Genomic DNA, 14836 nt, shown 5'->3' with positions numbered 1-14836 from the left:
GACCAAGACTCCGCCTCAAAAAAAAAAAAAAAAAGTTCTGCCTTAGGTCACCCCAAGTGACTTGCACTTACCTCTTGTAAGGGCAGTGGTTCTGCTGCAACTTTTCCCAGCTCAGCCACAGGCTACCTCTTCCCTACCAACCACTCCTGAACCTAGTCCTCACAATTTACAGCTTCCTCTCCATGAACACTAGAGGTTGACCTAGGGCAAGCCTCATCTTGCTTGCTTGTCTTGTTCCTTTCTTATCCTTACCACCACCACAAAAAAACAAAACAAAACAAAACAAAACCCTGTGTCAAAGGACTCCCCTGGTAAAGGAATTTTTACTACCTCCCGCATTCAGGTTTGCTGATTGCCTTGTAATTTTGGCCATTTTTTATAAAGCCTTGAAATTTAAAGTTTTATGTAGTCACATCTATTTATCTTTTCTTCTTTTGCTTCTTCTCTTTTTTTAAACTTAGGTCTCCCCTCTGATCTAGAGACTTAGTAGCCATTTTTATATACTTTTAGAGTGGTTTTTTTAAGGGTTCATTTTTCACCCTTAATTTAACTGCTTGATCTCTTTGCAATATTTTTCAAGCATACATGAGAAAGAGGCCAAGAGTGTTCCTTTTTTTCTAAATAAAGTGCATAAATCTTTTATCATGTATTAAAGTTCCACATATCTTAGGGTCTAATTCTGGTCACTCTTATCTTTCATTAACCTGTCTGTCTATTCTTATGCTAGGGATACTCTGTTTTGGTTGGGGGGCGGGGGCGCGGTTGAAATAGAGTCTCACTCTGTTGCTCAGGCTAGAGTGGGGCAGCACATTCTCAGCTCACTGCAGCTCCACTTCCCAGGTTCAAGCAATTGTCCTGCCTCGGCCTCCCGACTAGCTGGGACTACAGGCATGTCCACCAAGCCAGGCTAATTTTTGTGTTTTTAGTAGAGACAGGGTTTCACCATGTTGGCCAGGCTGGTCTTGAACTCCTGACTTCAAGGGATCCACCCACCTCGGCCTCCCAAAGTGCTGAAATTACAGGCTTGAGCCACCGTGCCTGGCCCAGGATACTCTGTTTTAACTGCTATGATTTTGTAATATGTTTTCAGTATCTAGCAAGGCTAGCTGCCTATCCCACCTAAATTACTATTTTTAAACATTCTTATACAGTCTCACCTGTGTGCTCTTTCAAATGACCGTAACAAAAGAAAAACATTAACACCCCTGAAAATTCACTAGAAGCAAAATATAAGAAAAGGGTGTAATGACAAGTCATAGACTTCAAAACATGGCTATTGAGGAAGGAAACAAAAGATTCTGCCAGAGCATGGCAAGACTTCTAATATCACTGTAGCCTCCCACCCACCAAGACTATACTAAAAAGAAGAGGATTGGACAAATTCCTGTGAGTTCTCCTCAACCTGGGGCAAAGGAGACTCAACAGGTAAGTAAGTATCCCAAGGAAAAGTCTAGAAAAAGCCTGTCAGAGTACAGACTCCTGTCAGAGTACAAACTAGCATATCTCAAGATCTCTGTGGAAGAGCTGATGGTTCCTAGGGATTACTAGGAACCTGTGGACCTAGAGGTACTCCACCATGAGAACAGGATGCATGGCCAACGAGATGGGTTAATTTGTGGTACCAAACATTTAACAGCATTTCAGAAGAGACAGGAAAAGCCAGGTTACCCAACAAGGCTACACAAGCCCCAGAGTCTGCTTCTATGCTGTCTTCCCTCTGTCTCGGAAAAGTGGAAAGAAAATGAGATTTCAGCTCTTGCTCTGTAGCTGGGAGGTGAGACTTGCAAGTATCAGAGATGACAGTCATGCTCACTGTATCAGAGCAAACAAAGTCTAGAAAGACCGACGTTCAACACAATCAAGCTGGATCAGCCGGGTATACTACAGAAAAGCAACAACAAAAAGAAACAAACAGCATGCCAAGAACCCATTCAGGGAAATATATATATAAAATATGTAATATATATATATAATATGTAATATGTATAATATGTAATATATATAATATGTAATATAAAATATGTAATATATATAATATGTAATATATATAAATACATTTGCTATACATATATTATCTATATTTGCTATACATATGTATATATGTACCAAAATTTAGAAAAACCCACAAAACTCTCCATGAATTCCTGTTTTTGGAAGACTGTGATAAGAACATGAATAAAATAAAACAAGAGGAAGTTCAAAGATAAGAGGACAAAGCAACGGCATTTCCCAGAACATTGTTAAAGTTAGAATGGTGAAAGCAAGCATTCTTGTTTTGTACCAATTTTAATGGGGATTTATTTAGTGTTTTGCTTTTTTTTTTTTTTGCTATTAATTATAACGTTGGATATTATTTAGAATTTGTTATTCTTTATCATACTAGGGAAATAACTTTCTATTTTTAAGTTATAGTTTTTTTTTGTTTGTTTGGTTTTGTTTTGTTTTGAGATGGAGTCTCACTCTGTTGCCCAGGCTGGAGTACAATGGCACTATCTTGTCTCACTGCAACCTCCGCCTCCCAGGTTCCAGTGATTCTCCTGCCTCAGCCTCCTGAGTAGCTGGGATTACAGGCGCCAGCCACCATGCCCGGCTAGTTTTTGTGTTTTTAGTAGAGACGGGGTTTCACCATGTTGCCCAGGCTGGTCTCAAACTCCTGATCTCAGGTAATCCATTGGCCTCGGCCTCCCAAAGCGCTGGGATTACAGGCATGAGCCACCGTGCCTGGCCTTAAGTTATAGAATTTTTTAAAGAAAGAAAGGTTGAGCGTTGGCTTAACCTATTTCAGCTGGCATGAACAAACTATTTTGGAAGACCCTTATTTTCTTGCACCACACTACAAAGAACCTCAGTGCAGTTCTCAGAACTTGCCCACATGAAAGATGAGTGAGACATTTCATCATATTTTCTTTAAACAACCGGACTTTCTGCCACATAACAAATTGAATGACTCATTTTACAAAGGCAAGTTCTTCCATTACCAGTATTTACAGGATTGCTAACATTAAGACTACAGGTTGTATAACTCTATCCCCCAATGTCTTGAAACCGTAAAGAAAAAAAGTCCAAGGAAATTGGGGTTTCTTTTTCTTTCTTTTTTTTTTTTCAGACGGAGTCTTGCTCTGTCGCCCAGGCTGGAGTGCAGTGGCGCAATCTCGGCTCACTGCAAGCTCCGCCTCCCAGGTTCACGCCATTCTCCTGCCTCAGCCTCTCCGAGTAGCTGGGACTACAGGCGCCCGCCACCACGCCCGGCTAATTTTTTGTATTTTTAGTAGAGACGGGGTTTCACTGTAGTCTCGATCTCCTGACCTTGTGATCCGCCCGCCTCGGCCTCCCAAAGTGCTGGGATTACAAGCGTGAGCCACCGCGCCCGGCCGGGGTTTATTTTTCATAACAGCATGGCTTTTGGCATCAGGCAGCTCTGGCTATGAATCTTTGCTCTACAATTTACTAGCTGCAGCTTTGAGCCAGTTAATTATCTTCTCTAAGCTTCAGTTTTCTTATCTAACAATGGGGTCAATGATATTTAATGTACAGGATGTTGTAAGGAGTAAATAAAATAATCTATTTCAAGCAGCTACTTCAAAATGATAATTATATTATTATTTCTATTTTCAAGATTGTGATGTACCTAGTACAAAATAGACAATAAATATTTACTGAATAAATCAATGATCTTTGTAAAGAATTCAAAGATGAAATACAAAGTCTCTGTCCACAAGGGATTTCTAAGCTAGGAGGTTAATTGCTAATAAAATACAAGTAAGTGAAGCTGGGGCTTTAGGTTTGATCTTATGGGGGCCTAATGACTTGACTCTATTATCCTGTTGCCAAGTCTTCTCCCTAACTAAGCCTGAGCTTGGTGCCTGGGCACAGTCACAGTATAATTTCCAACCCTATGTACTTTTTATTTTTATTTATTTATTTTTTTGAGATAGAGTCTTGCTCTGTTGCCCAGGCCAGAGAGCAGTGGCACTATCTTGGCTCACTGCAACCTCTGTCTCCCAGGTTCAAGTGATTCTCCTGCCTCAGCCTCTCATGTAGCTGGGATTACAGGTGCACGCCACCACAGCCAGCTGATTTTTGTTTTTTTAGTTTCACCACGTTGGTCAGGCAGGTCTCGAACTCCTGACCTCAAGTGATCTGCCCACCTTGGTCTCCCAAAGTGCTGGGATTACAGGCACTAGCCACTGTGCTCGGCCCCCTGTGTACTTTTTAGATGTACATAAAAGAAATAAATTCAAGCTAACTTACATTAAAAGGAGAGATGGCATAAGAATACAGGAACTGGTGTCTTATGGCACCCGTGGGTTGGGATACAGTTAAATCTCAGGAAGGACTGAACCAAAAAGTAGAAGGCATCCAAGATCTCTCTCTCTCTCTCTTTGACTTTCAATTCTGTTTCTCTCAAAGCCTCTACCTTTCTCACAGTTGGGCCTCTTCTTGTTCTACACTGCAGGGCAGAAGGACCCATGAGTCCTGAATCTGCATGTTTTACATCCATCCTAATTCATATTCCTGGAAGAATCTGGTTGGCCTAGTATCTTAGCCCATTTTGTGCTGCTATAGCAGAATACCACAGACTGGGTAATTTATAAAGAACAGAAATTTGTTGGCTCACAGTTATGAGGGCCAGAAAATCCAGTGGCTCAGACCTATAATCTCGGCACTTTGGGAAGCCAAGGCAGGAGGATTACTTGAGCCCAGAAGTTTGAGACCAGCCTGGGCAACACAGCAACACCCTAATCTCAAAAATAAAAATAAAAAATGTCTGCAGAAAATGTCCTAAATTTGCTGAAAGACCTATATGTGTAGATTCAAGAAGCTTAATGAACCCTAAAATAGGTGAAAGTTGAAAACACCCAGACACATCATAATGAAACTATTGAAAATCAGAGGTAAAGAAAGCATCTTGAAGGCAGCTGGCAGAAAAAATGATAAATTACACATAAGGGAAAACTATGACTGCAGGTTTCTCATCTGAAACCATAGAGCCTTTGAGATAAAGGGAAAAAAAAATATATATATATACATACACACATCATAGGTCCCAGAAGACAGAAACATCTTTAATGAGCTGAAAAAACTAATCTAAGTAAAATAAACTGCTAGAAGAAAGAATTATCAACTTAGAATTCTATATCCAGTAAAAATGTATTTCAGGAAAGCAGAAAAGATGAAGGCATTCTCGGATGAAGAAAAACTAAGAGAATTCATTGTCGACAGACTTGCTTTAAAATAAATGCTAAATAAAGTTTTGCAGGTTGAGGAGAAATTACGCCAGAGAGAAACATAGAACATTAGAAATTAATAAAGAACAAAATAAATGATGAATATCTGAATAAGTATTTTTCTCCTCTTAAATTCTTTAAAATATATATATGACTGTTGAATGCAAAAATCATAACATTGCCTATAATGTTTCAATGTATATAGATGTAATATATATGACAACTATAACACAAAGGAAAATGGATAGAGGAACTACTATGATTATAAGCCTTCTATGGTTTACTGGAAGTGGCAAAATATTAACTCTATGTATACTGTGAAAAGTTAAGTACAATGTAATCCCTCAAGCAACCACTAAAAAATACCACAAAGAGATATAGGCAAAAACCCAATAAATAAATTAAGATAAAATATTATGAAATATTTAAATAATCCTAAAGAATTCCGGAAGAAGAATAAAACAGAAGTGGTGAATAGCAAACAAATAAAATGGTCATCTTAAATTCAACAATTTTATTAAATATAAATTGTCTAAACACCAATTAAAAGACAGATATTTTTAGACTGGATAAAAATGATACCCAACTACATGCAGTCTGTAAGAAATACATTTTAAACACAATAATGTAGATATATTTAAAGTAACATGATGGAAAAAGATATACCATGAAAACACTAATCAAAAGAAAGTTGACCAGGAGTGATGGCTCATGCCTGTAATCCCAGCACTTTGGGAGGCCGAGGGGGGTGGATCACAAAGTCAGGAGTTTGAAACCAGCCTGACCAATATGGTGAAACCCCGTCTCTATGAAAAATACAAAAATTAGCCGGGCGCAGTGGCATGCGCCTGTAGTTCCAGCTACTTGGGAGGCTGAGGCAGGAGAATTGCTCACGGCAGAGGTAGCAGTGAGCCAAGATCACGCCACTGAACTCCAGCCTGGGCCACAAAACAAGACTCTGTCAAAAAAAGAAAGAGAGAGAGAGAGAAAGAAAAGAAAAGAAAAGAAAAGAAAGAAAGAAAGAGAAAGAGAAAGAAAGAAAGAAAGAAAGAAGGAAGGAAGGAAGGAAGGAAGGAAGGAAGGAAGGAAGAAAGAAAGAAAGAAAGAAAGAAAGAAAGAAAGAAAGAAAGAAAGAAAGAAAGAAAGAAAGAAAGAAAGAAAGAAGAGAAAGGAAGGAAGAAAAGGAAGTTGAGTGCCTATGTTGCTTTTAGGCAAAGTAGACTTCAGAACACAGAAAATTATCACAGATAAAGAAGGACATTATGTAATGATAAGAAGGACATTATGTAATGATAAGAGAGTAAATGCACCAAGAAGACATAATACTAAATGTGTATATATCTAATAATAGAGTGCTAAAATATATGAAGCAAAAGCTGACAGAACTAAAGAGAATTGGACAAATCCACAATTATACTTCAAAGCATCACAGGACCATTAATCCTGAAATCTTGACCTCAGTTTCTCTCAGGCCTCTTTTGGCCTCAGTTGACTCTCTCTGTGCCTCTGGTTCCACAAAGGAATAACCCTGCCCCAGAGAGTTTAGGGTAACTGTGAAAGCATGTTCTGTGAGGAGCCCACCCCAACCAGATGTGAGACTGTGAGCATGGCCAGACTTTAGCTACTGTTGAAATTTTAGAGAAAATCAATAGGAATTTTCCAGCAGTGTCTCTCTGGGAAACTCAAGAAAGCTCAAACACAGCATTAAGAGTTTGTTGTGGACAGGTATTATTTTGCATCTATCATCCACTCTCCTACTTCTGATAACAGTGTCCCAATTTTGCTTTGGGGAAAATACCTCTACATACCCCTAACTTAAGCTGCAATTAAGTCAATATGAATATTTCATCCTCCTGACTCAGTGATTGGCCAGAAACAGGCACACAACTCAGCCAGAGCAATGAGATGCAAGGTTATACTTGCTGGGGCATCTGGGAAAGAGAGCTTCCTCTCTCCTCTTTGGGCATCACCAGAAAACATGATGTCCATTTAGCCAGATGGTGTGGTGTGGGGATACGAGAGCTGGGCAGGCCACAGTCTTTTTGATATCAGGAGGGAAACCCTAGAACTATACTGTGTAGCGCCTGAGGGTAAAGCCTACGCTGCGGAAGGCAGAACAGAAGGACAAACAGAAAAGGGTCTTGATTGTTTTGAGCTTTGGTTCAAACCTTATCTAAAGACAGAACAACTCTGGTAATTTCTATTATGCAAAAGAATAAATGTTTCCATTTTTCCTTTGTTTTTCTTGCTTACAGTAGTTTGCATAATATTTTGGGTTTTCTGTTGTGAATGACATTCACAACATAGAGTTCTGACTAACACAAGGCTTACTCTCACCTCTTCATCCCTCTCTAAACCTCATATCTATCTTTCCCGAAAAATAACAACAAAAGTGGAGGCGGGCAGATCACAAGGTCAGGAGTTCGAGACCAGCCTGGCCAATATGGTAAAACCCCGTCTCTACTAAAAATACAAAAATTAGCCTGGCATGGTGGCAGGCAGGCACCTGTGTTCCCAGCTACTCGGGAGGCTGAGGCAGGAGAATCGCTTGAACCTGGGAGGCAAAGTTTGCAGTAAGCCGAGATCATGCCACTGCACTCCAGCCTGGCAACAGAGGGAAACTCCATCTTAAAAAAAAAAAAAAAAAAAAGACAAAGCTTTATATGTGGAAAAAATAATACCTTAATGATTAGCAATACACATATAAGAGAGAATTATTCAGAATTTAAAACTGTAAGCAAAAAAATAGTTTTTTAAATTTATGTATTGACTGAGAATGCTATTTACTCTGTTTTTGCTAACATCTTTGAAGAACATCACTGGAGTTATTGTCTCCTGAGAGAATGTTTACCACCATCAACTACCTCAACCTGTAATTCTTAAAGAACAAGATTAAATTCAGGAGGCCCAGTCTTCCCTGACCCTGTTGGTACTCAAGAGGAGAATGGCTTCAGAATTCCTCCATGTGTTTTGCATTTCAGGCTCAAGCTACCTTCCTGGTGGAAAATTCTTTAAGTGTTCTGAAAATCACAGTATCCCTAACTTCAGTGGAAAAGATTCATATTGTCCAGCTGAACAAGGATTGATACTTAAAACCAGGGATTTCCTAAAATGAAAATGTTTCTGTGGATAAAACTGGTTACATGCAGAGACTGGAATGGAGTTAATTCTGGGTAGATGTGGGAATCAAGAGATTGGTCTTCATGAGGCATTTATCAAGGATCTGCAAGGGATTCAGAGGTGAAGGAAGCACAGTCCTTCCCAGGCAGTTGTCTCTAGCCTGGTGGGAGGTGTTCCTTACACCCAGGACTCTCATCCATGGCAAAATAAAAAGTGAGATATCGACTGGGCATGGTGGCTCACGCCTGTAATCCCAGCACTTTGGGAGGTCGAGTCGGGTGGATCACCTAAGCCAGGAGTTCGAGACCAGCCTGGCCAACATGACGAAACCCCATTTCTACTAAAAATACAAAAATCAGCCATGTGTGGTGGTATGTGCCTGTAGTCTCAGCTACTCGGGAGGCTGAGGCACAATAATTGCTTGGACCCAGGAGAAGGAGCCTGCAGTGAGCTGAGATCATGTCACTGTACTCCAGCCTGGGTGACAGAGTGAGACTCCATCCCCCCCCCCCAAAAAAAAAAAGTGGATATCACATCAGAGAAGCTCCTGGCCAGGTGGCCTTGAGCAACAGGGATGAGTTCAGCACTTAGAGATGGAGTTGACTTTCCCAGTTGGAGGGAAGAGCATGAGAAGGGACATAGGTAAGAGGAAGTGGAGTAGTGCAGGGGCCATTGAGTAGTAGTCAGGACAGGACTTCCAAGACAGGACTTCATCATGGAACCACTTTCTCTGAGGGAGCTCTGCTTGGGGGAGGTTTTAATTCATGAGGAAGGCAAATTCAATGGCTCTCAGGTAAGGCGGGCAACAGACACCCACCAACACTCCAAAGAGAACATGTACTTCTATAAAAGGGCACAGTCTAGTGAACAAAGTCCACAGCTCTGGGTTTGATTTCTAGCACTGTCACTTAATACTTGTGTGACCTTAGACATTCACTTAACTCTCTCAGCCTCAGGACTCAATCTGTAAAAACAGGAGAATGCTTGTTCCCTGTGCCTTACAGGATTGATACGAGCATCAGGAGAGACAGTGGGCACAAAATAGCATTGTCAACTACTTCTTTCCAGTCAGTTATCTGGTCGTGTTTGTGAAGCTCCCCAGGACTGGGAACATAGCATATGATTTTTGTAAAGTTACTTGATGAATGAATGAATGAACAAGTAAATGAATGAATAATATCTAACGGCCTCCAACTAAATAATAATCAACTTCCTAACTGTACTGAAAGTCTTTAATTGACTTTGGGGCTGTTTGGCCTGGAGGAGGCTCTGAGTTAGTGGTGATCAATTGGTGTCATGGTAGAGAAGAAAGCCTGTGAAGGTGGAGTCATTGTCATTATCAGCATAGAGTCCATTACGCTCTCCTTCCCCATACACCTGGAGCCAGACTTGGTCGCCCACCTCCAGATGCAGGAGCACAGAGCCGGAAGCCTGGTCCACATTATTTTCCTGGTACTGATCATAGGTGAAGAGCATAGCCTTGTCCTTCTTGAAGAGGCTGACCTTCACATCCTTCATATAGACTGTGATGTGGTAGGCAAAGTAGTACAGCCCAGGAATGTTGCAGTGGAATTTACCAGTGGAGCCATCATAGTGGTTTTGTTGATTGTAGAAGATCTTGGTAAAGCGAATGGGCATGTTGGGGACAGTAACGTAAGTTTCCAATCCCACACTGAATGCTGAGCGGTATACATAGGCACCTTCTCCAGGTTCTCCTTTCCTGCCTTGGATTCCCGGAAAGCCTCGGGGACCTTCAGCCCCGGGTACTCCAGTTTCACCAATGTCTCCCTTAGGACCAATAAGACCTAAGGAATGAGAAGACCTCAGTGACCACAAAGAACAGAACTCCTGCCTAGGTTGGTTACAGCCTAAATTACCGTCCCTGTGGCTCCCACTCACAACCTTCTTGACTTATAGAGCAAGAAACCAATAAGAGCTCCCAAAAGGAGAGAGGTGTTACCTCCTCCTTCTATATCTCCCACAGACAGGGAGGCTCCCATAAATTCAACCCCATCTTTATCTCCTGTAGGTCTCTATCATAGACCCTCCACCCTGCCAGCCCTTTATGTGCTGGCACCATCAACCCTGGTTTTGCAATTCTACCCCCTCCATCTAGGATGTCTCTCCTCCTCTATTCTGCCTACCCATCATTCAAGGCCTAGCTGAAGCTCTGCCTCCTGCTTGAAGCTTTCATTCTTCATCAGATCCACGGTGAGTACATTTTCTCTATGCTCCATACTTTGAATACTTGTTCACTTTCAGTTTGACATTTTTAGAGTAGACTTTCTTGTAGTAACCACCAACAAAGCCTTGCATGTTAGACATCTTACCTAAATCAAGAGTTCCCCAAAGGCAAGACTGTGCCCTTCAGGGGGTGTGCAGTAAATGTGGTTGAATGCCACTGGATGAAATGGAAGTTAAGCAGACAGAAAGAGGAATCAGAATATGAATGTACTGGGAATAGGGATGAGGGTGAAGATGGGAAAGGGGATGGAAAAGAAGATGCAGATGCAGCAAAGCCAAAGTCTTGGTTATAGAGGCACCACCTATTCTCATCCTTAGAAGACCAACCCCAAATCACTTCAGGTTGCTTATGGTTTACATAAAAAAGCTTTGCTTCCTCCCTGTGTCTAGGCCTCAGTTAATAACGAATGCCTTCATATAGTTTATATCAGTCTAGGAGGTCTGTAATGAAAGAGGCCAGAAACATTCTTACCTGGATCTCCTTTCTCACCCTTCTCGCCAGAGATGCCATCTCTGCCATCACGGCCTGGGGCCCCATTATGGCCTGGATGCCCTGGGATGCCTGCCATCCAACCTGTGCAGGCCCCCTTGGGCAGAGGAAGCAGGACTCCGGGCCCTTGAGTCGTGGTATCCTGGCCATGACTGGGCAGAGCTAATAGCAGTAGAACAGCTCCCAGCAACAGCATCCTGAGCCCTGGAATCCACATGTGCACTGTCAGCCACGGAGAGACAGACCCCACACAGCACACCCAGTTGGGACCTACACAGGACTCCATCCATCTCAGCAGAGTCCACTTCTAGGAGCTGCTTTCTCAGTATTCAACTCTTCCAGGAAGACTTTTCAGAATATTGCAGCCCACCTTGATCTCTTTCTGCCCTGAAATTTGTAATACTTATCATTATTCCCTGTGTGTAGTCTCCTTTCCTCACCAAGATTATGAATTCAGTGATTGCACAGATGACACTCCTCTAATTTTCCCATATCTGAGCACAGGACCAAGCAGAGCGAAAGCTCCAAGAGTCGACTTGCCAAGAATCCATCCTTGAGTTTCCCAAGTATGATGACACAGATTGCTCCATTCAGTGCTAACCAGCTTCTCTCCTCTAGCTCCTTTTTTTTCTTTCCCCCCTTTTCTCTCATATTCTGTGTCTGTTCCTCCTTCTTACTCTCTCATTCTCTTTCTTCCTCTACCCCTCTCCTGGGGCACATGTTTGACTATTTGGTATATTACATTTGCACACATGCACACACACACACACACATACACAGAGAGAGAGGGAGAGAGGGAGGGAGGGAGAGACTCACCCTGAGTTAAACAGACAACGAGAGACACATCATCCCATGAACATATCCACTGGCCCTTTGTTTGCCTGGGCCATCTTTAGCTGCCCCTCCTCCCCTGTCTAATCTCTATTCAGCTTTCAGGACCCAATTTGGTTGTCATCTCTTTCAAGAAGCCCTCCTTGTTCTCCCTCTCACTCCTTGGCTGGTTCTTTCCCCTCTGTGTTTCTCCAGTGCCCTGGTAATATGGTTTGGGTCTGTGTCCCCACCCAAATATCACGTCGACATGTGTTGGAGAAGGGGCCTGGTAGGAGGTGACTGAATCATGGAGGCAGACTTCCCCCTTGCTGTTCTCATGATAGTAGGTGAATTCTCACAAAATCTGGTTGAAAGTGTGTAGCTCTTCCCGTATATTCTCCCTCTCTCTCTTTCTCTCTCCTGCCGCTGTGTGATGTGCTTGCTTCCCCTTCGCTCTTTCTTCCACCATGATTGTAAGTTTTCTGAGGCCTCCCCAGCCATGCCTCGTGTACAGCCTGTGGAACTGTGAGTCAATTAAACCTCTTTTCTTTATAAATTACCCAGTCTCAAGTAGTTTTTTACAGCAGTGTGAGAATGGATTTATACACCTGGCTTAGCTCTATTATTGCACTCTGCTGTAATTTCTGTTTTGCTCACCCATTTCTCCATTAAACAGCAAGTACCAGGGGACAAAGACTAACATACTAATAGCAGAGTAGGGACTAAATAAGTACTTTTATAATGAGGAAAAGAAATCATGAGAGAGCTAGAGAAAGGAAGGGAAGGAGGAAGGAAAAGGAGAAAGGAAGATAAAAAGGAAGAGTGGAAGAGGGAAGGAAGGAGGGAGGGGGGAACGTATTTGAAATATGTATTCTGGAGCCCTAGCAAAGAGCTCAAGTGGCACAGGTAGTCAAAAGCCTCCCTGTCTCAAAATCATTCTTTGATATCCCCCTCCCAGAAAAGGGCCCAATGCAGGTATAGGGACTTTTATCCCCTCTCAGATTCTGCCTCTGATCTTAGGGGGATCTCAGGCCCCCACCTCAGATTGCTGAGGTCTTAGTCTTCCCACTCTCACCAAGGAGTTGGGAGAAAGCATCTCACAGAGAGAAATAGGTCCTAGGATCCTGGATTAGAGGCATCACTAAGACCCTCTGTGGGTTAATGTGGTTAATCCCAGGAATCTGATTCTAAACAAAGCGTAGTCCATGTACTTTATTCTACCTTAAAGATTCACTATTTTTCATCAGTTTGCTTGTCTCTTCCAGATTATATGAAGTCTCCCGAGTTAGGTTTGTCTTCAGGACAACTGAAGGTTTGTTGAAGACAAGCCTACTCGTCTGTGAGGGATGGAAGATAGACCGTGACTGGCAATCTCACCCCAAAAACGTGGGCCTGGTATCTGGAATCCCACTCCTATACCCCATTACCTGGGGCTCTATACTGCCCTCTTCACGTGGCACAACCAACTCACCTTTCATCTTTATCATATATATGAGATAAACTTTGTATATACATATAAACTATATGTATGCATTACATATATAGTTCATTAAAAATAATAGTTATATAGTCCTTTGGACATGACAGAAAAGAAAACAATCCTCAACTCCACGAATGTCTCTGTTTATTTTTAAACATAGTGGAAATCGTACTTTATGTAAAACTTTATTCCTCTATTCTGTCTTTGGCATTTTCTAGTTTTTATAATCACTATTTTTAATGTCTCCGAGTGAGTGCTAGTCTAGTAAGTGGATATAATCAATATATATTTGACCATTTATATTTCATCAAACTTTTAGCATATTTTCATTTTTAAATATTATTTTATATTCTGTAAGAAATTATACTTTGATTTTTAAATAATATTTTAAATATCCTTAGGTATATAGCTTCCCCCAAGATTATTATTCTGTTATGACAGATTCCCAGAAGTAAATTACTGGACCAAAAGCTATGTACATTTTTAAGTCTCCTGATACATATCCCCACATGGCAGCATATGTTATACTGCCAACCAGTAGTACATTAGTGTGTGTATAAAAGTGCATACGTTAACTACCCTCATCAGCTTTGGGTATTACAAAAAACATTTGTGTGTTGTCAGTTTAGTGAGCAAAAGAAATAATGGCACCTCACTGCTCTAGTTTGCTTTTTTTTTTTTTTTTGAGAGCGGGTTTCACTCTGTCACCCAGGCTGGAGTGCAGTGGCACAATCTCAGCTCACTATAGCCTCCACCTCCCAGGTTCAAGCGATTCTCATGCCTTAGCCTCCCAAGTAGCTGAGATTACAGGCATGCACTACCACACCTGGCTAATTTTTGCATTTTTTAGTAGAGACGGGGTTTCACCATGTTGGCCAGGCTAGTCTCAAACTCCTGACCTCAGGTGATCCGCCCGCCTTGGGCTCCCAAAGTCCTGGGATTAAAAGCATGAGCCACCATGCCCGGCCCTTGCCTCTAGGTGTTAAACAGTTCTTATTCATGCTAAGATTTAGTAAGTATTCAATTTTCTTCTGTTTTTTTTTCTATTGTTTGATATAGTTAAAATTTCACTCTTTAATGTAGCTCTGATTTTTTGTTTTGATGTAACCTGTGACCTAAGGTACTCAAATGGTTTCTCCCCACTTGAAGACTAGCTGTTACAACACCTTTAAATTGCATTAATTTTTTCTCTCACTATAGATCTGATGCATCATTTATCAAATATCAGGTTCTAATATGATCTTATAAGTAAAGTAACCATTGAGAATGAAATGGCAGACAGAGAGAAGAGAGACAGAAACAGCAACAGAAACAGGTGCAATCAGACTCAGGTGCTGCCCCTTTAGGTGTCATGAGTCTTTATTAAGACCCACTACTATCATTTATATGTACATTTGTCGCCCTCTACTGAATTTGAAGAATTCAGGAGAGTGTTCTCAATAGCTGCTGGAAATAAAATGAGAA

The 14836-nt window shown here is 41.5% G+C and overlaps 1 protein-coding gene and 1 long non-coding RNA gene across 2 annotated transcripts; one reads left to right on the top strand and one right to left on the bottom strand.

Moving 5' to 3' along the window:
• The first annotated feature begins 2527 nt into the window (after positions 1 to 2527).
• On the top strand, positions 2528 to 12448 carry LOC134733336 (uncharacterized). The gene is made up of 4 exons (XR_010116798.1): positions 2528 to 2663; positions 8210 to 10204; positions 10465 to 10559; positions 11095 to 12448. It is a non-coding gene; the product is annotated as an uncharacterized lncRNA (long non-coding RNA).
• ADIPOQ (adiponectin, C1Q and collagen domain containing) lies at positions 9633 to 11278 on the bottom strand. The gene is made up of 2 exons (XM_063622323.1): positions 11065 to 11278; positions 9633 to 10153 (listed from the first exon to the last, which is right to left on the bottom strand). The coding sequence occupies exons 1-2, from the start codon at positions 11276 to 11278 to the stop codon at positions 9633 to 9635; spliced, it is 735 nt and encodes a 244-aa protein (XP_063478393.1).
• Positions 12449 to 14836: the final 2388 nt, after the last annotated feature.

This window comes from Symphalangus syndactylus, chromosome 17 (genome assembly GCF_028878055.3).
Source record: "Symphalangus syndactylus isolate Jambi chromosome 17, NHGRI_mSymSyn1-v2.1_pri, whole genome shotgun sequence".
Taxonomy (NCBI): Eukaryota; Metazoa; Chordata; class Mammalia; order Primates; family Hylobatidae; genus Symphalangus; species Symphalangus syndactylus.
The sequence above is the reverse complement of the archived record's forward strand: the minus strand, read 5'-3'. Positions and strand labels throughout refer to the sequence as shown.

Excerpts from the sequence above, each read along its gene's own strand:
- ADIPOQ (XM_063622323.1), bottom strand. The coding sequence starts at position 11,278 with ATGCTGTTGCTGGGAGCTGTTCTACTGCTATTAGCTCTGCCCAGTCAT. Across the intron at positions 10,154-11,064 it reads GGGTGAGAAAGGAGATCCAG|GTCTTATTGGTCCTAAGGGA; the intron begins GTAAGAATGTTT and ends CTCATTCCTTAG.